This window comes from Schistocerca piceifrons, chromosome 7 (genome assembly GCF_021461385.2).
Source record: "Schistocerca piceifrons isolate TAMUIC-IGC-003096 chromosome 7, iqSchPice1.1, whole genome shotgun sequence".
Taxonomy (NCBI): domain Eukaryota; kingdom Metazoa; phylum Arthropoda; class Insecta; order Orthoptera; family Acrididae; genus Schistocerca; species Schistocerca piceifrons.
Window position 1 is genome coordinate 120,360,626 of NC_060144.1, and position 27,133 is coordinate 120,387,758.

Consider the following 27,133-nt stretch of genomic DNA (forward strand, 5'->3'; position numbering starts at 1 on the left):
ATGTGCGCAGGAATTCCAGAGATCGGCGCTCCACCAATCGACCCTGCGGATCAGTTGGCGCCCCTGACGTGGCACACCAGCTCCATAGGGCTCGACATCACGTTCCGTCTGGACAACAGCCGCTTTAGCGGCCTGGGGAGCGCCGTCGTCGATAGCCTTCAGTAAGTCCAATTATCTTCCATTGTGTGTGTAGGGAACCAACGTTTCCCTATGGATAAATCGGCACCTCTCTAGTTAAATACATAATTACTCATTACCTACTAATTTGTCAGATAGTCAACCAGCGACATCTACATCTACATCTTCATGGATACTCTGCAGATCACATTTAAGTGCCTGGCAGAGGGGTCATCGAACCACCTTCACAATTCTCTATTATTACAATCTCGTATAGCGCGCGGATAGAATGAACACAAATATCTTTCCGTACGAGCTCTGATTTCCCTTATTTCATCGTGGTGATCGTTCCACCCTATGTAGGTAGGTGTCAACGAAATATTTCGCATTCGGAGAAGAAGGTTGGTGATTGAATTTCGTGAGAAGATTCCGTTTCCAACGAAAAACGCCTTTCATTTAATGATTTCCAGCCCAAATCCTGTATCATTTCTGTAACACTCTCTCCCATGTTTCACGATAATACAAAACGTGCTGCCTTTCTTTGAACTTTTTCGATGTACTCCGTCAGTCCTATCTGGTAAGGATCCCACACCGCGCAGCAGTATTCTAAAAGAGGACGGACAAGCGTAGTGTAGGCAGTCTCCTTAGTAGGTCTGTTACATTTTGCAAGTGTCCGGCCAATAAAACGCAGCCTTTGGTTAGCCTCCCCCACAACATTTTCTACGTGTTTTTTCCAATTTAAGTTGTTCGTAATTGTAATACCTAGGTATTTAGTTGAATTTACGGCTTTTAGATTATACTGACTTATCGTGTAACCGAAGGTTAACGAGTTCCTTTTAGCACTCATGTGGATGACCTCACACTTTTCGTTATTTAGGGTCAACTGCCACTTTTCGCACCATTCAGATATTTTTTCTAAATCGTTTTGCAGTTTGTTTTGATCTTCTGATGACTTCATTAGTCGATAAATGATAGCGTCATCTGCAAACAACTGAAGACTGCTGCTCAGATTGTCTCCCAAATCGTTTATATAGATAAGGAACAGGAAAGGGCCTGTAACACTACCTTGGGGAACGCCTGAAATCACTTCTGTTTTACTCGATGACTTTGGTTCAAATGGTTCAAAAATGGTTCAAATGGCTCTGAGCACTATGGGACTTAACAGCTGTGGTCATCAGTCCCCTAGAACTTAGAACTACTTAAACCTAACTAACCTAAGGACATCACAAACATCCATGCCCGAGGCAGGATTCGAACCTGCGACCGTAGCGGTCTTGCGGTTCCAGACTGCAGCGCCTTTAACCGCACGGCCACTTCGGCCGGCTCGATGACTTTCCTTCAGTTACTACGAACTGTGACCTCTCTGACAGGAAATCACAAATCCAGTCACATAACTGAGACGATATTCCATAAGCGCGCAATTTCAACACGAGCCGCTTGTGTGGTTCAAAAATGGTTCAAATGGCTCTGAGCACTATGGAACTTAACATCTTAGGTCATTAGTCCCCTAGAACTTAGGACTACTTAAACCTAACTAACCTAAGGACATCACACACATCCAAGCCCGAGGCAGGATTCGAACCTGCGACCGTAACAGTCCCGCGGTTCCGGACTGCAGCGCCTAGAACCGCACGGCCACCGCGGCCGGCGCTTGTATGGTACAGTGTCAAAAGCCTTCCGGGAGTTCGGGAATACGGAATCGATCTGAAGTCACTTCTCAATAGCACTCAGCACTTCATGTGAATAAAGAGCTAGTTGTGTTTCACAGGAACGATGTTTTCTAAACCCATGTTGACTGTGTGCCAATAGACCGTTTCCTTCGAGGTAATTCATAATGTTCGAACACAGTATGTTCCAAAATCCCGCTGCATATCGACATTAACGATATGAGCCTGTAATTTAGTGGATTACTCCTACTACCCTTCTTGAATATCGGTGTGACCTGTGCAACTTTCCATTCTTTGGGTACGGATCTTTCGTCGACCGAACGGTTGTATATGATTGTTAAGTATGGAACTAACGCATCAGGATACTCCGAAAGGAACCTAGTTGGTCGTAAGAGAAATCAGTAACGGACGCCATTCGGTGGCAGGTAATATATTTATTGCGTTAACAGTGTAGAAGCTTCGTTCGAAAAATTATCCACTTTCTACATCCCATCTAGGGACTTACAGGACAACTTAAATGAAGGGAGGCTGCACAGTAGTAACCTCCTGTTCGAAACATTGAGGACGACCCAGCCGAACAACTTGTTAAATGCTGAATCACCTAGAGAATATACTAAAACCTGAGAGCTGCACACTGGGCTCAAGTATTGTAAAGGAATTGTGATACGTTGGGGTAGTATGAATATAGATACCAAAGAACTCCAACAGGAACGGGAAAGCGAAAGTGCCACTGATGTACAGATAGATGGTGAGCTTGAGAAGTCAGCTTCTTTCATCGTGGCTTTCCATTTACCGAAGTACCAGAGTTTATTGCAGGAGGCTTTCTCCATCTTAAAGTTAGGCCTTATTTACCTAATTCAAACGATTCCTTTAAGGGTCAAAGTTTCAGTCACACCATCAAGGTTTTGTAACAATCACGTACTGCCTGTAAGATGCGGTTCCACGGTCCATGAACCAGGTATTCAATGTATTGCCTCACACGTGTGTCAATTGCACCCATGTCCATCTAATTTGGAGCAAGGAACGTCCTGTCTTTGTGGAAGAGAAAAAAATACAGGAGATTGAAATCACACAACGAATGTCCAATGATGACGTTTCAGGCCTCGCAGCCACTCGTCAGGTCGTTTGTGTCAGCGTTGAAGTAACCTGTACAGGAAACGTTGGCACCAAGCTTTGACAGATGAGCAGAGAACACCAGCTTGAACCTGTAAATGCAGCTGCAAACTTCCACAGCAAGTCCAACAACTATGCATTCCTACCACTGAAATGACGGTAATTATCGAGCCTAGTGTATGAAAGCATAACAGACCCTCGCGGCAGATAGTAGGAGCATCCCTAAAATGTATGACGGAAAATAGGCCAAAATGATCAGTTCGAGAGCCATCAGACTACGTGACATGGTATCGTCTGATACATGAGGTACAACGTCGACGTTTGCTTAATATAACCAGAAAGTCCCTGAAGTAACACCCCCTCCTTCCCCGCCCCTCCCCCACATCTCTTCGCTTCAGTCTTCCAACCAGAATGGAATGACAAGAAATAAGACAGAGAGGAACCTCACTGTTAAAACTACTTCCAAACTTCCGTGGATTCAGGACACATGTGGAGAAAATACATCTGTTGGATTAGGGTAGACCAACTTGAGTTGTTTTCTGAAGAGAAATTATTCTAGCGCACACAGTGTGCGTTCAGGCTGTTCAGTCTTCTGTCCCTGGGGAAATCATCAAGAGGACTCCTGGAGAATAGAGAGATGCCCCTTGGCTGCTGTAATAGGGAATCAGTGTTCCCAGACCAAACCCTGAGACATTGGCCAGACGATGGCGGCCTTTTTTGCGACAGTTGCCACAACTGTCAAACAGTACTCAGCCCTCCGACGCTACAAAGCAAAGAATAAAACTGCCCCTTTTTCACGCAGGACCTGGACTCTGCAACCTCTGAAGCTCTTGACACGTCACTAGGTCATCATGGGTTCCATTAGGATATGTTACTGTACCTCATAGGGTGGGACAAAGAAATTATCGCTGTCCTTTTTAACCTCATTTCGGCTTCAATTCACTTTACCTATTCGAGGCACGAGGCAATTTTAATCCTTCTTTTAAAACCTGGCAATGACCGCTCATAATCGAATAATTATTGTAATTCTGCGTCACTAACGGCGTGTAAAAGACCTTGAAAAGGATGGTTAACGCCACATTTTCTGTATCTTAGAATCCAGGCAGCTCCTTAGTCGCTCTGAGTGTGGATTCAGGATGAATCGCTCCACGTTTGATAAACTGATACTGCTGGAAGTTGCTATATAATAGGCTTTTCAAGTTCAGGTATATTTTTGACATTGAGAAGGCCTATGACACTTCTCGGGAGCCTATTATGCTCAGGCAGCTCCATAAATGCTGTTTTAGTTGGTGTGTTTCATCTTTATACGTTCCTTACCCTTACCATTCTATTTTAGAAATCGAGTCAGTGACGTCCTCTATGATAGCTTTGAGCAGGGGATCAGTGTCAGAACAGTGTCCCTCAAGTTGGGTGGGTATTTTATATTAAACCGGGGACCTAAAAACGACGGAGAGGATTCGTCCCGCCATAGCTCGCAGTGGTTCACAACAGGCCACAGTAGTCCATCCACCCTACCGCCACCCCACACCGAACCCAGGGATATTGTGCAGTTTGGCCCACAGTGGACCCCCCCCCCCCTCCACCCCCTCCTCAAGGCATCGTCTCATACAAGACGAGTATAACCCCAAATGTTTGTGCGATAGAGTAGTTATGGTGTACACGTACGTGGAGACAGTGTTTGCGCAGCAATCGTCGACATACTTTAACTGAGTCGGAAGAAAGGGAACCAGCCCACATGGACCGAGGCAGATGGAAAACCGCCTTGAAACCATCGACAGGCTGGCCGGTACACCGGACCTCGACACTTATCCGCCGGGCGGTTTTGTGCCGGGGACCGGTTCGCCTTGGAGTGGCCGAGCGGTTCTAGGCGCTTCAGTCTGGAACCGCGCGATCGCTACGGTCGTCGCAGGTTCGAATCCTGCCTCGGGCATGGATGTGTATGATGTCCTTAGGTTAGTTAGGTTTAAGTAGTTCTAAGTTCTAGGGGACTGATGACATCAGCTGTTAAGTCCCATAGTGCTCAGAGCCATTTGAACCATTTGAACCGGTACGCCTTCCCGCTCGTGGAGCAGCGTGTTAGACCGCGCGGCTAGCCGGGCGGGCGTCCCTCAATGTCGTGTTTTAAATGTGACCGGCTTCGCCACTACTATAAATAGTATCACGTCAGTAGTTAAATGTATTGTATAATGCTCTTTATTTGTTGACGTCTTCTCTGTCTTTTGATCTGCTCAAGCATTGCAGCAACAACTCTTCAATTAAACGTACTTCTCGAAATTTGGACAAATGGGCAGAGAAGAGTGGTTTTAATATGTCTACCGAGAAGTCTTCGTGGATTCTTTTTAACCATTCATGTTGTATTTTATACTCTTTAGAGTTGCGAATGGGGCATAAGACTCATACTTTTAAAGATAGGGCGAAGTTCTTGTGCCTCTCATTTGATTCTCAACTTGCACGGTTGCCACACCATAGGAATCTGAAAAGATGGTCCCTAAAAGTTTTGGATATTTTAAGATATCTCTGCCATAATTCATGGCGAGGAAACCGAACTTGTCTGCTCCGGTTTTTCACGCCCTTCATGCGATCTCGGCTTGAATCCGAGTGCACACTGTGTAGGTCGGCACGGCCGTCTTGTTTAGAAATGTTAGGCGTGATGCACAGTGATCACCGGCGCCCTTTCAACCAGCCTAATACCGAGTGGAGTGAGCGGCCACTGCACACCAGGCGACGGTTCCTCATGTCCACTGTAAAGCATTGTCCATGCCGTACGCACCTGCGTTCCATACCGTTGGTAGGTCATCAGTGGAAAGTCTTATCTTTAATCCACAACGAACTGTGAGGCCCTATCCGTTTAAGGGGTGCGAGTGATCGGTCTGCAAGTTTTACACGAATGTTGGAGATCTCCGCCTTAGCTTTGTAGACCCATTATTATTTTATACTTGACGAGTTATAAGAAGTTTTTTAAGTCATTTTAGGCCGCACCACTGATGGTTTTAAACAAGCGGACCACCTTCGCGGTTCAGTAATGTCCTTCAGGATATGGCTTCTTTGTGATTAGACTGAGCTTGCCGCAGAACTCCATGTGAAGAGGCAGTTTCAGACGAATAGTTTCTCATCTGATCTAAATCTCTTACCGCCTTACAAACGTTGTACAATATATAGCCAGCTAAGAAAATGGTCTAGTTAATACGCGAGGAAGTATATGTCAAGCAACGGCGGGGTAAGCAGGTGGCATCCCGCTCTGTACCAGGCCACGTGAAAGTTTGGGAAAATGAACAAGCAGACGAAACTGCGAAGGATGCCTGCAGCGAATATGACACTACGCAAAGTGTCATTCCTGTTAAGGCAGTCATTTCGGTGTTGTATCGGAGGTCCGAGCATTTATAGGTGAAGGAGTGGCTGGCAGCGGCGGACAATAACCCACGGCTGCTGACGCCAGGCTTCTGTCTACCCCTCGCACCACCCCTCCTCCCTGCTTATTGTGTGATGCCTGTGGCACGCAAATTACTGTACTCCATATTTTAATCGAGTGCATTGTATATTGCGATGAGAGGGTGGATGCGAATTTTGGCGTCGATCTGCCCTCGATTTTAGTTGCTGACGAGACGAATGTGCCGAAGGTTTTAAAGCTCTTTTTAGGTGCCTGCTTTTGTTTCAGAAAATTTCACTTCGTGGCTTCCTAACTCAACAGGAAGCTCTGCTATAGTCAATTTTCTGTTTTCCCTAGTTGGCAAAGACTTTTGTAGTAACTCCATGGACCCATCTTGAAAACTAAAACTTTATTTATGACGCTTTTCGAGTAAACATTATCATATCAGTGTGGCAAAATTTGCACAAAACTCAGGTTAGAAAAGTTAATATATAATTATTACAAGGCCAATGTAACATCAGGAACGGAAGTACATACTAGGTATAAGCACTTACAAAATGCTTAGAAAGCGAATACAAGTGAAACATACAAGAAAAATGTACAAACTCACGTGCAATTGCCAAAGATGTTATTTTGAGACGTCGCATGTCAGACTATTGTTTTGGACAAGCAGTGAAAGCGAAACTCTGAGAACACGAAGTCTGAAACAGTTGATGAGCTGGAAAACTAAGAACAAGAACAAATTTTCTCTGCTGTAAGCAGTAATGACCATAGGTAATAAGCTAGCCGACGAAGGCACGCAGCCGGCCGCGGTGGTCTAGCGGTTCTAGGCGCTCAGTTCGAAGCCGCGCGACTGCTACGGTCGCAGGTTTGAATCCTGCCTCGGGCATGGATGTGTGTGATGTCCTTAGGTTAGTTAGGTTTAAGTAGTTCTAAGTTCTAGGGGACTGATGACCATAAATGTTAAGTCCCATAGTGCTCAGAGCCATTTGAACCATTTGAAGGCACGCAAGGTGAAAGTATGACTGGGCTATAAGGGGAGATGGGAAACCCTAAAACAAAAATAAAACAAAAATGTGGCGAACAATACATCAACTGAATCCGAAGTTTCGCGTTTGACACCGCTGCTTGCCTGAATTTTTATACCGCATTTGGTCTGAATGCTGAAGTCTCTAGTGTAATGGTAGCACAGTTACAATGTGTTTCAGTTTACGGCTCAAATGGCTCTAAGCACTATGGGACTTAACATCTGAGGTCATCTGTCCCCTAGATTTAGAACAACTTAAACCTAACTAACCTACGGACATCACACAAGATTCGAACCTGCGACCGTAGCAGCAGCGTGGTTCCGGACTGGTGCGCCTCGAACCACTCTTCCACAGAGGCCGACTTCAGTTTATGACACACGAGTAATAATAGTTCCGTCCGATAACATTTTTGCTTGTCCACCTCTGAACAATGCAAGCACCAGAGTTCTCCGGGGCCCACTTGCTGGTAGCCAGCAGCGGCTGCTGCCGCAGTTCTATCCTCCTTCACAATTGTTCGAAAGGATCAGCTACCGCTTATCGCTTTGTAGAGTTTAAAACCCTTCACTGAGTGATGCTCCACAAAAAATGACGTCAGTATTTTTATGCCATTGAGACATACGTTGGAATTATTTACAAAATAAGCATTTCAAATATTGTTGAAATTACACTGAAGCGTCTAGGAATATGGTATAGGCATGCGTAATCATATACAGAGATATGTAAAGAGGCAGCTGCTACAATGGCAGGTTATCAACTCACTTAGTAAGTCTGAACGTGGTGTTATAGTCGGCGAACGAATGATGGGCCACAGCATCTCTGAGGAAGCGATGCAGGGAAATTCTCCCGTACGACCATTTCACGAGTGTACCGTGTATATCAGGAATCCGGTGAAACACCAAATTTCCGACATCGCTGCGGCCGGAAAAAGATCCTGCAAGAACGGGACCAACGACGACTGGAGAGAGTCGTTCAGCGTGACAGAAGTGCAACTCTTCCGAAATTGCTGCACATTTCAATGATGGGCCATCAACAAGTGTCAGCGTGCGAACCATTCAAAGAAACACCATCGATATGGCTTTTCGATGCCGAAAGCCTAATCGTGTACCCTTGATGACTACACGACATACAGCTTTACGCCTTGCCTGGGCCCGTCAATACCGACAACGGACTGTTAATGACTGGAAACATGTGGCCTGGTAGGACGAGTCTCGTTTCAAATTGGGTGGAGCAGAAGGACGTGTACGGGTATGGAGACAACCCGGTTAATCCATGGAACCTGCATGTCAGCAGGAGACTGTTCAAGCTGATGGAGGCTCTGTAATGGTGTGAGGAGTGTGCATTTGAATTGACATGGGACCCCTGATAGGTCTAGATACGACGCTGATAGGTGACACGTACGTAAGCATCCTGTCTCATCACCTGCATCCATTCATGTTCATTATGCATTCCGACAGACTTGAGTATTGCAACATCCCACAGGTCCAGAATTGCTACAGAGTGGCTCCAGGAACACTATTCTGAGTAAACACTTCTGCTGGTCACCAAACACACCAGACATGAACGTTACTACGCGTATCTGGGATGGCTTGCAACGTGCTGTTCAGAAGAGATCTCCACTGCCTCGTACTCCTACGGATTTATGGACAGCCCTGCAGAATTTAAGGTGTCAATTCCCTCCAGCACTACTCCAGGCATTAGTCGAGTCCATGCTACGTCTTGTTGCGGCACTTCTGCGTGCTCGCGGTGGTCCTACACGATATTAGGCAGGTGTACCAGCTTCTTTGGCTCTTCAGTGTATATTTTGTCATCACAAATCCTATATAACCTTAAGTAATTAACAATAACTGAAAGCGAAGAACACATAAATTGTAGTGCATTAATTTATGCCTTAATTTTTACTTTTATATTTCAAGAGGAACAGTGTATTCCCAAGTGTGATATCTGTCATAAAATGTTAAGGAGATAAAAAAAAATCGAAGCATCGTCAGCAATGCATGAAGGCACATATGCCACGCCGCGCGGGACTAGCCGAACGGTCAGGGCGATGCAGTCATGGACTGCGCGGCTGGTCCCGGCGGAGGTTCGAGTCCTCCCTCGGGCATGGGTGCGTGTGTTTGTCCTTAGGATAATTTAGGTTAAGTAGGGTGTAAGCTTAGGGACTGATGACCTTAGCAGTCAAGTCCTGTAAGATTGCACACACACACACACACACACAGACACGTATGCCACAGTCACATTCCTTAATGCGGTTGTCTTGAGGAATAGAAATTTCACTAACATTCTAAATACCTTGCGATATGGTGACAGTTTCACATCAGATCAAGCATATTAAAACATTTTCTCGAAGCTGGAACCTGCGATTGACTACACATCCAAACTTGCATTTTATTAATTTCATCGATTTCCGTTTGCTGTGTGATGAGAGTTAGGCATTTTGTAACCGCCGTATGCAAAGTATACGTCGTAGAGTTGACAAAACGGTGCCCACCTAGGTGGAATCACTTTTAACGAAAACTTCGATTTCCCAATTTCATCGACATTCAAATCATCGTGTAAGGAGGGTAGAGATCAGTGAAGTACAGAAATAGCACCATGTTTAGGATTCAATACCTCAATCAATAAAAGCGAAACCCACATCGGAGCACTTTGCTGTCCGTTCGTCCGTCTGTCTGTATCTCTGTTCTACTGTTAAGATCCCTTTTTATGGCGGTAAAGGTAACAAGATGAAATTTATCTAAATAATATAAGCGATGTGAATAACTGAAGCTTCTAAGCCAATGAACTTAAAAGATGGACGATATATGTCAAATATTTTGATACTCGTAACTCATTCATCGAAACAAATAGATTTATTATGTACAAATATGTCAGTTGCATTGGTCTAGTAGTGTAGTATGTGGGTGCAGCTGGCCGGAGTGGCCGAGCGGTTCTAGGCGATACAGTCTACAACCGCGCGACCGCTACGATCGCAGGTTCGAATCCTGCCTCGGGCATGGGTGTGTGTGATGTCCTTAGGTTAGTTAGGTTCATGTAGTTCTAAGTTCTAGGGGACTGATGACCTCAGAAGTTAAGTCCCATAGTGCTCAGAGCCATTTGAACCATTTTGTGCTTGCAAACCACGAGCTTGCGGGACTGGATCTCGGTGAGACTACCGATTCTATAGTTTTTGTTTTAACCTAGTACTCAACGATGTGAGGAGTCGCCAAAAACAACATGTGGTTCGAATTCCGCGTTACATTGTAGATTCTATTACGCCAGTTGTATAACGGGTAGGTTATGGACAATTAAGTCGAAGGGGGTCCAATAGAGAGATTTACACTATGTTACTGAGTCACCTGAAAACATTGTTCTTATCTCTTTACATAATTAAGTTTGTACGGAACCCTCAGATCGATCGTTCTTTTTTTTAAATATAAGGTCGCAAAACTTTGCCCGAAAGCTGACGATGGATTTCTTTGTTTCAATTGGCCGACAGCCTTTCTCACTTCAAACTGAAAAGGTTCTCTTACTAGAGATGAGATACATTCTGTTTGATCCGTAACCATAACAAAGTCAGTGTTGACTTCAGGAACCATAGCACAGGTTTGAAGTTGAAAGAATGTTGCTGTTTTCAATAATTCATCAAACGTAAGCTTGTCATTGGTGTTGATGCATTTGGGGAATGACGCTGCAGAGTTTTGTGTTTGCCTATGGATGAATCGCACCAGTTGTTTTAGTTTGATACTTTGAACAAAAACTTGTTCATAGGAATGGGGCTGCTGCAGCCAATGCCCACTGCCATCGTGCTCCAGTTGTCACGACATGCCCATTGCTTATAGCGTCTGTAAAGCAATTGAGCAAACATCAAACGATCATTTTATGTCAAGTCGATGCTCCGCTTGTCGCTTGGGTCTTCCATCGCGCTACCAGTTTTGTACTTGTGAGATAGCGCCCTCGTACAGAGCTCAGTATGGAGTAACAATTTGTGAAGAACTGTTACTAACAGTTTTTGTCTGTCTCCAAGAAGTGAGTCTCAGGTGGTGGTAGAAGCAGTTGTATGATAGCTTTGACGTAAAGTGTTTGTCCTTTAAGCGGGAGAATGCGTTAGGTTTTGGTTCTAATATCGCTGGAGACAAGCTTTTTACATTTTCTGTGAAAGAGCCACTAGCAGAAAGATTGACAATTAGTGAAGAATTGCTAAGACAACTTCTCTCCTACAAATTTTATCGCTGCCTTATTACTGTACCCTGTAAATCTAAAGGTGAAAAAGTTTCTTAGTTGCACGCTTGTTAGTGCCAGCCTTTTCATCTCCGACGTTGTGCTGACTGAATTGTGTCATTGAATGATTTGTTAGTTGGATCTTGTTACGTATCGACTCCTACTGCTACGTTTGCATTCTTTCGCGGTAGTCAGGTAATGTACTTCAATAAGAATGTGGATTGAACATGGAGACAGACCGTTTCGAAGCCGATTGTGCGTATTATTCCGCTCATTCGTGACAATTTAGGATACTTGCTTATTCGAGTCATGCTACCACAGGACGGTAGGTGCGCTATTCTTAAGTATTGAGGGAACTGGATAATTTTTTATTTCGTCCGTCTCAGTTGCAAAATGTTCAAATGTGTGTGAATTCCTAAGGGACCAAACTGCTGAGGTCATCGGTCCCTAGACTTAACACACTAGTTAAACTAACTTAAACTAACTTATGCTAAGACCAACACACACATCCATGCCCGAGGGAGGACTCGAACCTCCGGTGGGAGCGGCCGCGCAGTCCGTGACATGGCGACTCAGTTGCCCTCAGTTGCACTGATATAAAATTCAGCTGTAGTTGTTACCGGTTTCGGGCTGACACCCCCATTCTAAAAACCACACACTTCGCTATTAACTGTAATCATCCATACAATACAGTGTCAAAAGACATGAACAGCTTCTGTACAGCAAAGTATACGGCGGGCAACAAGTACCCTCATTACTCTTAGGCTATGTGTCTGTTGCAACTGACTGACACAACCAGTGGGTGATTGCACAAGAAGTTGCTGTTACAGTGTAGTTATGACCAAATAGAACTAAACACTTTCTTAATCTCCACGTGTAGCAGCAGTGGAATGACAATAATAACAATGGCAGTAATAACCGAATTATCTGGTGGGTGACTTCAACTCTGAAGCGGCATTTCTCGAAACTAAGAAATTTGTTGAAATAGGGTCTATGATGAGTAGAAGCACCTTTCCATCCCACTGGTATGAGACTGGAATGGTTTTCGTGTGAGAAGCTTGCTGTTAATTTACCAGTTAATGGACAACCGGATTTTCTTCATCGAGTCTAATTTGTAATTTAAGCTAATTTTCCGTTACAACACAATAAACGATCTGCAAACTAAGGCATACAGACGTGTAGTGGAATAATTCTAGCTTGACAGGTGTAAGATATGGGTTAGATTACAACGTCAGGCGTCCATTTTTACCAGGCATGAAGAGATCTCTTTCACGTCTGCACCATAGTTCAGAATCCGTATTGAACATAATATCCCTTCGCAACCAAGTGGGGGAGAGCCGGTTTAGATTGGGCCATACCTGAGGCGGAAGTCGGCAAACAGAAACTTTGTCAATTGCAAGCTTTATTACACTAAAAATTTTATTTTATGAATGTTCATTTAAGGTTATTAGGATTTATTTTATTTCAACTTGATATTGAAAATTTTGGTGGTGGAGTCGGTTTCGTGTTCGGATCTCCTCTTTCGCAGTATGTTACACTCTTGGAACGATATAATTCAATGATTTCGTTGTTTTCTTCAGGATTACAAACTTCTCTAGTTCTTCACAATAGGCACGTATCTGGGTTCAAATTGTGGGCAAGCACAAAAGTATCCTTAATTTCATTTCAAGGTCTAGCATGTGCACATAAAACTGCTAGTGAAAAATAATGATCATTTTTAATTAGTCTTTGTATGTTGTCAATAATGTCTATAGGTGCCGTTATTTCTAGTCAAATATGCAAAGATCTTACTACCGGTGAGTTAGCAGTTGATATTTAACGTCTCTTAGTGGGCAGAAAACAACGGCTGTAGGTACCTGGTTCGATTTCGGGCAGATAAAAAGAATAATTGTGTCTTTATTTCACATTCAGACATCTCACAGCTGATGAAAAAATTTGACATCCCAAATCTGAATTTACTTAATTAACATTCCGATTGCATATTGAGTACGAATCCTCGTCACGGAACTTTACATCATGACTTTCAATTTTAAACATGTGCACACTCCTTTATTTGTGAATCGAAGTATATTAAAGACTTTCTTTGTTACTTAACAGGGAGATAAGTGTGTTGATAGGATACCCAGTTCAGTAATAAAATTTTCTTCATTTATTTTCAAGTTCAAATTTGATAACTGATACTGGAGATAACATCCATATTTCAGGTCTCTTTATGAATAAACAGCAATGACGATTGTTGCCGTGGTTGAGACTCGGTCAGATACTCGATCTTTGCTTGATTAGCAAAGATCGAGAACAAAAAAGTTCATCGTGTCATTTAAAGTTGAAACATATGCACAAATATTTGTTCACGTATCATGAGTACATTCAAACTTCTGTTAAGAGTTGTAGTTCCCATTGACTGCCTGCCTCTGCCAATTGCGCTTTATTTTCAATTGGTTCGGTCAACAAGCAGTTTATGCAAAAGCACTCGCCACAGAAACGACGTTCACCAGGTGCGGGAAAGACTTTTAGAGAATGTAATAATTCAAACTGTCATAGAACTTTTGATATTCAAATATTGCTTCAAAATGTCCTGTTCACAAAAATATTTAAATTTGCCTAAGGATTACTGAATGATGTATGTGACATAGTCTCAAATCTAATGAGTGTGCAAATGCTTTTGAAATGTCACATATTGTAATAAAATTGAGTTTACAGGCGATAAGGACCTTATCATCTCTAATGACATGTATCCTAATGTTTGAAATATCGTGATGTTATTTTATGTGTGGACTAATTGACATAAATAACAATATTCCCTGGTGGTATCCGGATGTATCTATTTTGTATAGTCAAAAGATTTTGTTAGAGGAGCTACAATAGAGCTACGTTATGTGGGATGCATGCATATCAGGCGGAACGTAATACTGGTCGTTGGGATACGTTCGAGCACGACAGTATAGTGTGGGGCAAATAAAAGTGGCCTGGACGAGTGGATACGATTGGACTTGAAAGTATGCGTGCAACTGTACAACCACACCCCATGGCGCACACCACCATGTGTACGGCCGCCACATGAACCACACCAGTTCAGAGCGCAGTGTGGGCTGTGTCAGTATGAGTGGAGCAGCGGGTGTTCGTTGTCGAAATTTATGAGTCAACAAAGTCTGAAAACGTGAGGTTAGTTGTTTGCTGAGAAGTTTAATAGTGCCAGAGTGCTAGCAAATAGTGCCATGCAATGCTTAATGCGTAAATGGCGTCAGTCAGGATCTGTTTTGAATAAGTGAAAAAACTTTCCGAAACGTGCCCGCACACCAGAAAATGTGCACCAGCAAAAGCTTCAGAGTCCTACCAAATCAACCTGACACCTGTCGCAAGAGACCGGCATATCGCGAACGAATGCTCCACCTGGACCTGCACATGCCTTCCTACAGAGTGTTTGTTGTTCGCGCATTAAAAGCAGTAGATACTCGTGAGCGCCTTCAGTTTTGTGCATGGATGTTCACTGAGATAACAGTGGATGGTTTGGACATGGATCTTTTCCTTATGTCTGATGAAACCTGAGCTGGTTATGTCAACTCACTACATCACAGATTCTGGGCTGAAGAGAACTTGCATAACTTCCACGAAACATCACTGCATGATGAGAAAGTTGGGGTTTGATGTGCAGGGTATGTACGCCGTATTATTCGTCCCATCTTCTTTCATCAGACACTGACTTCGGCGCGTTACATTGCCAATATTTTGGAACCATTTGTGGCAGGATTAACGGAAGAGGAACAGACCTTCAGTTACCTCCAATAGGATGGAGCAACCGAACATACAGCCGGCCGAACCTTGAAGCATATTTACACAGTCTTCACGCCTGACAGAGTTTCTTTTTAGCGGAGTCATCCTGGTCGCGGATCTAGCTGGCCAGCCTGGTGACCCGATCTGTGGGGAGCCATCTAGTTTAAGGTATATCGCAACAATCCCCATAGTCTTCTTCGGGTGGGTTTGCAGTATTTCCAGCAGTTCAGCTTCGATCTGTCTTCAGGAACTTGCTGACCAGGGCCAAAAAGTGCCGTGAGATGAGTGGTGGTCATTTTCAATACCTACTACAGTCAGGTTACTTCTGTATGTCCTTTCCTCTGCTGTGTTTCTTTGTACCCTAGAACTCTGTTCTCTGGACAATTTTTATTCGTTCCACCCTGTACATACGTATGATTACACTAGGTGATTCATGAGGAACAGAAAATAATTATGGAAAGTGGTAGTGTAAATTCATTTGAATAAAACATTACATGTAACATTTATCCAATTTTTATGGGTTACAGAGCTAGAGCTGGTTATAGAGTTGGTACTCTAGATGATATGGGTTTATTTATAGATTGCCAGTTGTGTTTCAATGTTCAGTTTGAAGTTGTGCTTCAGTTTGAACAGCTGTATGTTTCTACTGCGATTGTGATAGTTATTTGTTAGCTAATTCTGTTTCATCTTGAAGCATGCCGCACTGATAACAAACAGACCCGAACTTTTCGACTCTGTAAGTACAGAACAGGGAATCAGTGATCACAAGGCCGTTGCAGCATCTCTGAATATGGAAGTAAATAGGAATATAAGAAAAGGGAGGAAGGTTTATCTGTTTAACAAGAGTAATAGGAGGCAGATTTCAGACTACCTAATAGATCGAAACGAAAATTTTTGTTCCGACACTGAAAATGTTGAGTGTTTATGGAAAAAGTTCAAGGCAATCGTAAAATGCGTTTTAGGCAGGTACGTGCCGAGTAAAACTGTGAGGGACGGGAAAAACCCACCGTGCTTCAACAACAAAGTTAGGAAAGTACCGCGAAAGCAAAGAGAGCTTCACTGCAGATTTGAACGCAGCCAAAACCTCTCAGACAAACAGAAGCTAAACGATGTCAAAGTTAGCGTAAGGAGGGCTGTGTGTGAAGCGTTCAGTGAATTCGAAAGTAAAATTCTATGTACCGACTTGACAGAAAACCCTAGGAAGTTCTGGTCTTGCGTTAAATCAGTAAGTGGATCGAAACAGCACATCCAGACACTCTGGGATGATAATGGTACTGAAACAAAGGATGACATGCGTAAAGCTGAAATACTAAACACCTTTTTCCAAAGCTGTTTCCGTACCAGGTCGGGTTGACTGAGGAGATAGAGAAGATGCAAAAAAGAGCGGCGCGTTTCGTCACAGTTATTTGGTAAGCGTTATAGCGTTGCGGAGATGTTTAGCAAACTCAAGTGGCAGACTCTGCAAAAGAGGCGCTCTGCATCGCGGTGTAGTTTGCTGTCCAGGTTCCCGCGAACCATACGCGACTGGAACAGGAAAGGGAGGTAATGACAGTGGCACGTAAAGTGCCCTCCGTCACACACCGTTGGGTGGCTTGCGGAGTATAAATGTAGATTTAGACTTATTTACAAACGCCAAGAGAGTCTATATTGTATTTTTGTACGGATTTAGCAATGGAAACGCTATTGCTGCTTGTAGAGAATACGGTAGACGATTTCCTAACCGCAGAGTACCAGATTCAAGAGTGTTTACTCTGTTTTCACTAAACTAAGTGAGACTGTGAGACTGGAGCAGTACCCAGCTGTTATAGTATTTCATTTGCTTGTAGAATTGAACACAGTGTGGATGAAGTAGAAGACATTACACAGTTGGTAGAACTTAGTCCTTCAATGACAATATGCGAAATATCTGCGCATATCGTTTTTCCACCTACAAGAAATTAGCAGACTTGTACACAGCTCCTGTCTTTTTCATTTACAGTGGATTCAACTCCTTTCGAAAGCAAATGAAGGTAGGCGATTTGAATTTTGGAATGGTTAATTGCAAATCGTGGAGTAATAACATTAATACAGTTTTCTGATGAGGAAACGTTCACCAGTGACGCCATCAGTAACACTACTAACAAATACAGTTTCGAACCGACGAAAATCTACAAGTGTTAATGGAGAAACATTTTGAAGAACGCTTCACTCTAAATGTGTGGTGTACTACGATAGACAATCACTTGATTGGGCTTCTTGTGTTACGGTACTACTTTACAAGTGCTACTCATCTAGACTTTCCTAAAACAAACTTCTAATATTGCTGGAAGAGGTTCTTTGGATACAGGAATGAGTATGATTTTCCTGTACGACGGGGTTCCTGCTCATTCTAGTCGTCAGGTGACTCATCATCTAAACTTAACATTTCCCAGAAAATTGATCCATAGAAATGGTCGTGTTTCTTGGCTGCCAAGGCCCTCAGAACTTACACTGTTATGCTTTTGTGATGATGGTTGAAGAGCAAAGTCTACAAAGAAAAAGTAAACGCAAAGAGAAGAATTGATCAACCTGCTGAACGTCAAGGCGACCACAGAAGATCTGCAGGTAGTGTTGTCATGAGAATTCGAAAGTACGAGGGGCATTTCATAAATAATGCAATGGGTGGTATTACTGTGGATTGCTTGATGCAACAACAATGAAAATTACGTCAGATGTAGTTGGGAGCTTGAGGAAAAAGCAAGTGTTTTTGTTTCTTCGCTTTTTTACTCTAACAAAATTGGCAAGAGGTGGGATTAGAACCCTGCAGGGTCTCGGGTACTGTGACTGTTGAAGACCAGAGGTCTTACATCAAGATCGCAACTTTACATAGCAAAAGGCTGACAGAAAGTCACATCATGTTAAGGATACAGTAGACTTATAAATGGTGGAAAAATCGAAATTTTTTTGACTTTATTAAATTCTATAGTCTTTCCTGATTACATTGAGAAATACATTATAGGTTTTCAAATGAAAACTGACCTATATATACCAAATTTTAAAGTTGAGGGCATGTATGCCGCCACGTCGCCTTTATTTGAGTTACAAAAACCAGTATTATTTCGAAAAGAACTGTGAACTTTCTGTTTCCAGCGTTTATACGAATGATACATTGCTAACAGTGCAGGTTTCTAGTGTTTGTAAATGATTACCTTTGCTAGTATTTACTTTTGTTTCGCTGAAGCAGTTCGTTCACGTGTTAGTGAATGTTTGTTGCCCAAGTGCTACTTATATTTGTGGAAGTGCATATCCCTTAGTGTGCAATAAATATGAACAATGCCACGCATCAAGAAATTCAATAAAAGGAAATTCCGTGATAACCAGTTCACAAACAAAGCAAGTCACACAGTTGAATGTAACCTATGTATCAGTTCTTCAGGGAAGAAACTTCCACATGGCACTCCTCCTGGTGATTCATGTTTTTATGTTAACAATGACGCTGTTTGTAGTGGATTTGTTGTTACTGGTGTGGGCATCTTATCTTGTTTGATAAAGGAAATGGCGAAATGAAAAAAAATTAATGGTATAGGCTGTCTGGAAATAACTGAACAACAAAGCAGCAGGAAGGGTTTAGCGTCAAAATTAGTTGTTCTACGTAGATCCTGCAATAAATCTACCTCGAAATTGACTTCGAACATTGTGCATAATTCATATCATGTGAATTTGAAGTTAGTGTATGCAATGCGTGCAGTAGGAAAAGGAGCGTTTTGTTGTTTGATGGACCTTCCTCCTCCTCCCAGTAAGTTCAGAAAGTACATCAAAATACTTTCAGGTGCCTTGCCGGTTGTGTCTAAAGCATCTACAAAACGTGCAGTAGAAGAAACTGTAAATATTGGTGGAAACAGGGACATTGCTGTTGCACTTAATGGGACATGGCAACGTTGAGGACATCATACCTTGAATGTTGTTGTAAGTGCTACTTCTTTGAAGACTGGGAAAGATGTTGATGTCGAGTGCTTATCTAATTGATGCCACACCCGCTATGGTAAACACTGAAGGACATATTGAACATCAGTTTTCTAAGAATTATGATGGCTACAGTGGAGGTATGGAGAGTGATGGAGCTCTAAAAATGTTTCAGAGGTCGGTGCCAGTTTATAACTTGGATGTAGGAAGTATCTAGGACATTTTTATGGTGATACCTTGCTAACAAAACTGGAGTGTTGTGGACATGTGCAGAAGAGAATGGATGCTAGATTGATAAAGCTACGAAGAGAAATGAAAGGAAAGTTGCTATCTGATGGAAAATCTCTCTCTGGCCGAGGCAGATTGACAGAAACTGAAATAGATCTTCTTCAGAGTTATAATGGACTGGCTATTAGACGAACTGCACCTCTGAATGATGTTACAGCAATGACAAAAGCTGAATGTGCCACCTACATTCATGAGTTGTCCACAAATGACGACCCTGTTCACGGACTTTGCCCTAAATTGGCAGATTCCTGGTGTGGTTAGCAAAAAGCTAAAGAAAGTAGTCAAATATACCATCATAAGCATTCTCTTTCTGCGCCTCTTATGAATGAAATAAAAACAATTTTTTTAGATCTGAGTGACCCTGGTTTGCTTAGTCAGTGTCTTCATGGGGGCACTCAGAATACCAATGAAAGTTTCAGCCATTGCATGTGGGAAAGATTACCCAAGAATGGTTCTGTAGGACTAAATACATTAAAAGTTGGTGTACTAGATTCAATGATATGTTTCAATGATGGAGTGATAGGAAGGTTGGAAATCCTGAGAAATTTAGGCATAAAATGTGGCTCTAATGTGGAAGATAAGTTGCTTGCATGTGACAGACAATGGGCGCATAAAGCTGAAAGTGTCGCTCTTCAAGTTAGCAAAAAAGCAAGACGTACTAAAAGGAATGCAAAGAGAAAGCTTCAAGATGAAGAAATGCTGCAGGACGAAGAATATGCTTCAGGAATGTTCTGAGGCATATCTTAATTTCCAATTTCCCACAAGTCGTATTTTTCAGAATTCAGGTACAAATATTTCCTAAAGTTTATACAGCATTGCTCTAATTTTTTTCTGTAACTTGCAATAGTCCATACTTATGTAGTAGACATATGCTTTAGTGCAAAATCAACTAAATTATAGAAAAATAACATTTTCATTAGGAAAAAAGCTATAAAAATTAAAATGTAAGATGTGATATTTTTTATCCTTGTAATATACATAATAGGTCGTATTAAAAAGATCTAGTACCTCAGCCATCATGTCATGCATATCTGGTAAAATTTTGCTCTCTTTCAAATGTATAACATTGGATGAAATCGTACCGCAATTAGAGGAAGCATTTTGGAAAAAACATTGGATCAATTTCTTTCTAATTTTTTAGTAACCCTAAGCAGCTTAAAAATATTCAAAATACTTCTACATTGTTTATAAAGTTTTCTTCATTACCTGATATCAACAAAAAATCTGTAAAACACAATTTAAACAGTGCCTGAAAGAAGTAGGTGTTGATTTTTACATAATGTTGAGCCAGAAAAGTACCCTGTGTCCTTAAGTGAAGTTTGTGGTGAGTTAACATTGGAACTTTGAACAGTATCATGTCGGATTAATCTTTTTTGTGGCGGTCATATCAGCACAGACGATAATCCAAGACCCAGAAAGCCGTAAACGGAAACAGATGAAATAGCGTGAATCTTGTGACAGATGCTCTTGAAGCAGATCGCAGTGCGGCTTTTGAGAAACTCTCTGAAGCTAGGAGAATTTCTCCAACTTCATGATTCCTGGTTCTGCCAAATGATTTGAAGAGGGGAGAAAATATCTGAGAGATGGGTCCCACACTGTTTGACTGCTAATGAGAAGTAGAAACGGCTGGATATTGCAACGTTGCTCAAACAACGATTCTACGCGAAGGTCAAGAATTTTGGTGTGAAATTGTCCTATTGATGAAAAGTGGATTAGAGTCTTTGAACCTAAGACTGCAATCATGGTTCCGTGAGAGAAAGCTTGAGATTCTCCATATCCAAAAAACTTCGGCACGATCAATAAAAGTTCAAGCAAATGATAATTTTTGCTTATAACCACCAAGGATTCATCATGACAGACAGAGTCTCATACGGAACAAGTGTGACAGCGGTGTTGTATCGTAGCTTCATGCGAAGCCCGCTCTGAACATTGCACAAAAGCCGACATCACTTGCGTGAGGGTGGGCCACTCATTCTCTACGGCAACCGTCGCCTGCATATCGGTTAATGTTGTAGCTACAAATTGCGCGAGCACGAATGCGAAGTGTTGCTGTGTCCTCCTTACAAACCGGACATGAGTCTATCAGACTTCGACTAGTTCTTGAAGTTTAAAAAACCTATGCATTGATATCATTAACTTTCTATGGAATAGATTTCTACCAGCATTACCTGAGGCATTAGAAAATTGTTCTGGATGGAATAATAGAGCTCCCGAGACGTTGGGATTGAGTCATAGAGAAGCAGGGAGACTATACTGAAGGACTGTAAAGAGATATTGAAAAAAGCGTGTATGTAAACAAAATTAGTGTGCATTATTTATGTAATGTCCCTCGTACACTTAACTCGGGAGCGGAATTTATCTAAAACAATTTTAAGCTTAATCATTTGCCTTTGGTCAACACCTTCTTTGGTTATTCCAACAACTTTATCTCTGGAACTGATAAAAATTTGACACAATTTATATGAGATGTTTTATTCGAATTGGGTTATACTACCATCTCCTAATATATTTGCTCCACCGGTGAAACACGCTGTATACTTCATTCAGCTGTAACAATATTTCGTTGGTAAGAGAAGGTATTACGTATTAGAAGTGTACTTCCGATTAGTTTTTCATGAGGTACTTAAGGTGGATTCGATACACACCACCTAAATTTTATCATTCTCTCAGTAATAAAATGCTTCACTAAAGTGGGATGTAATCGATTAATTTTGTATTGCCTTTCTGAAGATTTGAATGAAGAATAACTGAATCAACGTCAGCGTAAATAAAGGGTATTGGGTGATATGTTGAAGTTCAGTTAACATACGCTGCCTTTAAAATGCTGAGTCTGGTAGCGTAATGAATTTTTAAAATATGTCTGAGGAATAACGTGAGATTTAACACTGACAAATTAACTGCCAATGAAATAACTTATGCTGTATCAATAAACAGCAGCAGAACAAAACTTCTACTAATGTTCTTAGAAAACAAAAAATACGAGTTTCATTTGAAAAAAATGTTGATATGTCAATGGTATTTTTAATTTGTTAGATAACAAGCCATTTGTAGCTGCGGTTAGTCCACAATGGATACAATGTTCTGATCACGGTGTTCATTATTTTGTGAGGCCATAGTGACTATTTGTAAAATTATTGGTGATACTTCCAGTGCTCAACAGAATTAGGGGATATGGCTTTGCGCTTCTGCCATACGCCATTAAGTAATAATTGAGGACTGGGTATGTTACCAAATTACACCATTATCTTCTACAAATGAAGTACACAGCAATACATCATCACATTCTCGATCTTTACATAAAAAGAACTAAAATGTCTGACAGGAGTTGAAAACAAAGTGCAAACGATCATTCGTCCCCTCACCCTGGGTACTTCTCATACTTTGAGGGTTTCAATAACATGTACCCCTTCCTTGAGTGTTTATCACTGACTGACACCTACGTGGCGATCTCCATATAAGTTTACAGATGTCACCTTGTGGTATCTGTTCCCATGCTTTAATGAGTGCCTGTAAGTGTTTCTGGAGACTCTGTTGGGGAACAAGACTACCATGGACATGCCTGTAAAGGATGTCTCATATATGCAACACAGGGTTTAGGCCGGCCTTTCCAGAGTTCTCAAGATACCACCGTATACAGCAGCCACCACATGATCCAACAGGATCTATACAATGTACTGCCTGGCGGTAAGGCGACTATGGACAATGACAAGATCCATATGGCTATCAACACTGAACCCTCTCCACAACATCACAGAACTTTGTAAATCTGTAGATTTCCTGGACAACATCTGGCAGGTACCGCTACCACCGACCCTGCACTCGAGTCAGTTATCACCTTGCGTCAGAGGATATCTGGACTTATCCGTGACTTGCTCGTTTCGCCAGTGACAGAGTAACCAGTTGACATGGGAACGGTACAACTGAAGACGAGCTGCAAGATATTGTCATGTCAGAGGGAATACTCGAACAGGTCGTACGTTTCTTACTCCTAACTTGTTCATTGCAGTCTGATCGGACACAGAGGCTCTAGTGACCCTTCTGAGATCGTCTTTCAGTTTTCTGGCAGAATGAGTACGGAGCAGAGACGGCCAGATCTAGGCCTTCAAGTGTGGATATAATGCACCATTAATATGGAAACTTTCTGGCAGATTAAAACTGCCACGCGGGGCAGTGGCTGCTCTGATGCGTCTTGTCGCTATCCACACGGCTCCCTTCGTCGAAGGCTCGAGTCCCACCTTGGGGGCATGGGTGTGTGTGTTGTCCTTCGCGTAACTTAGCACAAATTTCCAATTTTTCCAGATTAAAACTGTATGCCAGAACGAGACTCGAACTCGGGACCTTTGCATTTCGTGGGAAAGTGCTCTGCCATATGAGCTACCCAAGCACGACTTGTGACCTGTCCCCACAGCTTTCAAAAAATGGTACAAAAAAATCAAATGGTTCAAATGGCTCTAAGGACTATGTGACTTAACATCTGACATCATCAGTCCCCTAGACTTAGAACTACTTAAAGCTAACTAACCTAAGGACATCACACACATCCATCAAACTTACTAGACTAGCACTTGTGGAAGAAAGGGTATTCTGGAGACATGGCTTAGCCACAACCTGAAAGATGTTTCCAGAATGTAATTTTCACTTTGCTGTGGAATGTGCAATGATATCAAACTTCCGGACTGACTAAAGTTTGGAAGGTAGGATATGAGGTACTGACGGAATTAAAGCTGTGAGAACAGGTCACCAGCTATGCCTGGGTGGTTCAGTTGGTAGAGCACTTGTCAAGGAAGGGAAAAGGTCCGCAGTACGAATCTCAATCTGGCAGACTGTTTTAATCTGCCAGGAATTATCTAACAAACAAAAAAAAAATGTATCTGAAATTGTAAATTTAGACACATCTCATCATGCTGGTACTCACTGGATTTGTTATTATAAGAATATTGATAAAAAATTTGCTTTTGTTTCATTTGGAGGTAATATACCAGAACAACTACTTAACTATTTGGGAAAAAATGGTCTATACTGTAATATTGACACAATACAAAACTCATGGTCCATTGTGTCTGTTTTAAAACTGTTTTCAGATAATTATAAGTTCAACGATATTTTGAATCTAAAAATGGACCTTTTTGGGAAATAAGCTGCACCCTAAAGGTCACACGATTAATGGTCAAATAAATTTAGAAATTATCCAAAAACGGAATTAGAAGCAAAAATTGATACAAAATAGAAAGTATAATTTTAACAATTTCATATGGAATTATGTAATATTTTTAAAGCAAGTAAAGGATATATAGATTCTAAACGTAGAAGAAAAGTAGATATAAAAGATCCAGTAAGTGGTTATGATCCAGTTACAAAACCTATGCTTTAATTAAACAGTCTTGTTACAATTCCTGAATACACAAGTATTCTAACACAACTCTGTAATTATGTCTCTACTAAAGAAGTTACTGAAGAAATTTACCAACTTAATAAAACTGATCTAGCAAATTACTTTCCAAAAAAGGAAATAGGAAAAGCTTTTACAGATTATTTCTCAAAGGCAGATTTAACACTGTATCTAATTCAGTTAAGTAATCTTCAGAAAAGATTGTGTGACAATCAAACACTTTAATTTTATTTTGTTAGAACTGATCAAATATTGAAGTGTACATTTGAAAACGAGGTAAACTTCAAGAGAATTATTTGTTTCGGCCCAATATAGATCGTGATTTGTCAACTACTGATTTTAAAATAGAGATAAAAAGACATAAATTAACGAATTTATGACCAACTCAGTTCACTAATTCATTACTTGAAAATAAAATAAAATATTTATAGCTCTAAATCAGTCAGTTAAAACTGTACCTGTATCAGGTGACTTACTCATGTTTTGTGAACTTATTTTGGAATCAAATGACGATGACAGAATGGCACAATAATTTAAATCTTATTAAATTTTTTAACTATGCAAATGTAAACCATATCTGCTTACTGAAATGTAAAAAATGTACTGAAACTTTAATTAAGTTGTAACATTTCTTCACAGTTTGGATGTCCCAGTTGTATGAATCATTGTTGCATACTTATTCTTTGTGTTCTAATTACATAATAATTATAATCTTAATCACCACCAAATAATTGAAAATAACAAAAGTTTGTCTTAAATTTCCATTTATTCACTGTTTGAGAAACAACATCAGGTAATAATGGATTTAGTACTCCATTTTCTGATGTAACTTTTCTATAGCTCGATCTATTAGCCCATTAAAGTTTTCAAAGTGATTGTCTGGATTTCCATTTATATTTTTTGTGAGTTATTTGAGGTTTATACATCTCTTTTATTTATTTTTTAATTTTATGTTTTCCATATTTTCTAATTGATGGTAGAACTACTTCATAATCCCAATTATGAAAAAATTCTGCAAATGGCATTTTGGATCTCAAAATTAAAGGATATAAACGATGTTCATTGATGATTTTGTTGGATTTTTTATATATCTTAAGGTAGTTCTGTAATGCGATTATTAAGATTTTCAAATGATTTACAATACTTTTATTTAACAAAGTCTTCAATTGCTTTCCTATGTCCACTATGTTCTAAAAGATCTGCAACTTGATGTGCATAAAACCATAGATTATTTTCCTTCATCAATTATAATAAACACTTGCTTATAACTGTATGTAAGCTTGTTGTTGAATAGATCTTTATTTGACTCCATTTAATAGAAAACGGTTTTATTAGATTTGTTATTTGTATTATTAAAAAATATAAATACCACATTCAGAATCATTAACAAATACCATTGATGCTTTTGTTTTGATTAATCTTATAATATTTTAAGTATATATATATATATATATATATATATATATATATATATATATATATATATATATATATATATATATATGAATTTACTTGTACTCTTATTGTTTGTCAAAACAGTAATTAGCAGTAATGAGAATTATGCAGTAAAATATTTATTTGATTTTTCTTATTTCAATATTCCATCAACACCTGAAATAACTCAAAAGACTGATGATTTATTACGAGAATCATGAGTGTTAGTTCAGTTAACATCCAATCTTCAGGTCACCAGTGAATTAAGTAAACAGACTCTAAATTTTATGAAGAGATGTAGATGTGGTGTACGAGATTCATTTGGTAGTTATAGAACTAATATGTGTAAATGGAATAAGAAAAATGTTGGAAGTAACAGAGGTAGCCTTTGGTTTATGGCAAAAATATATGTTTATATTCAGTTTGTTTGTAATATAAAAAAATCCTGCTATTTTAATTTCATATAAAAGATTCAAAAATATTGATTTTGTCAATGTCATTCCTCAACAAAAATAAAAAGGTTTACATGATGATCATTTAACTGGAAAATATATAAATCCATTATATGATTAATGTAATTTACAGATAAAATATCTTAGTTTTGTACAAATTTCTTTACACAATTTATCTGAATACGATTCATGCCTGTTTGTAAAAGAACTTGGATATGAAATAAGAAGTAGCCTAAATACTGAGTGATGAAGATTGATGCCTTAGTTTTGGTCAGAAGAAAGAAAGTTTGATAATGAGATTTATTGATGCTTTTAAATTTATGGCTCTTTATTTGACACTTTCATGAAATTTGAAAAAGTAACAATCAAAGAGTATTAAACTATTTTCT

At 40.6% G+C, this 27,133-nt stretch overlaps 1 protein-coding gene across 2 annotated transcripts in view; it reads left to right on the plus strand.

Moving 5' to 3' along the window:
* LOC124805306 (putative beta-carotene-binding protein) overlaps positions 1–27,133 on the plus strand; it is a 95,641-nt gene that overhangs the window by 55,260 nt on the left and 13,248 nt on the right. For both annotated transcript variants that reach the window (XM_047265821.1, XM_047265822.1), the window contains one exon: positions 11–161. In XM_047265821.1, the coding sequence (XP_047121777.1) occupies positions 11–161 (151 nt within the window). The remainder of the gene's footprint in view (positions 1–10; positions 162–27,133) is intronic.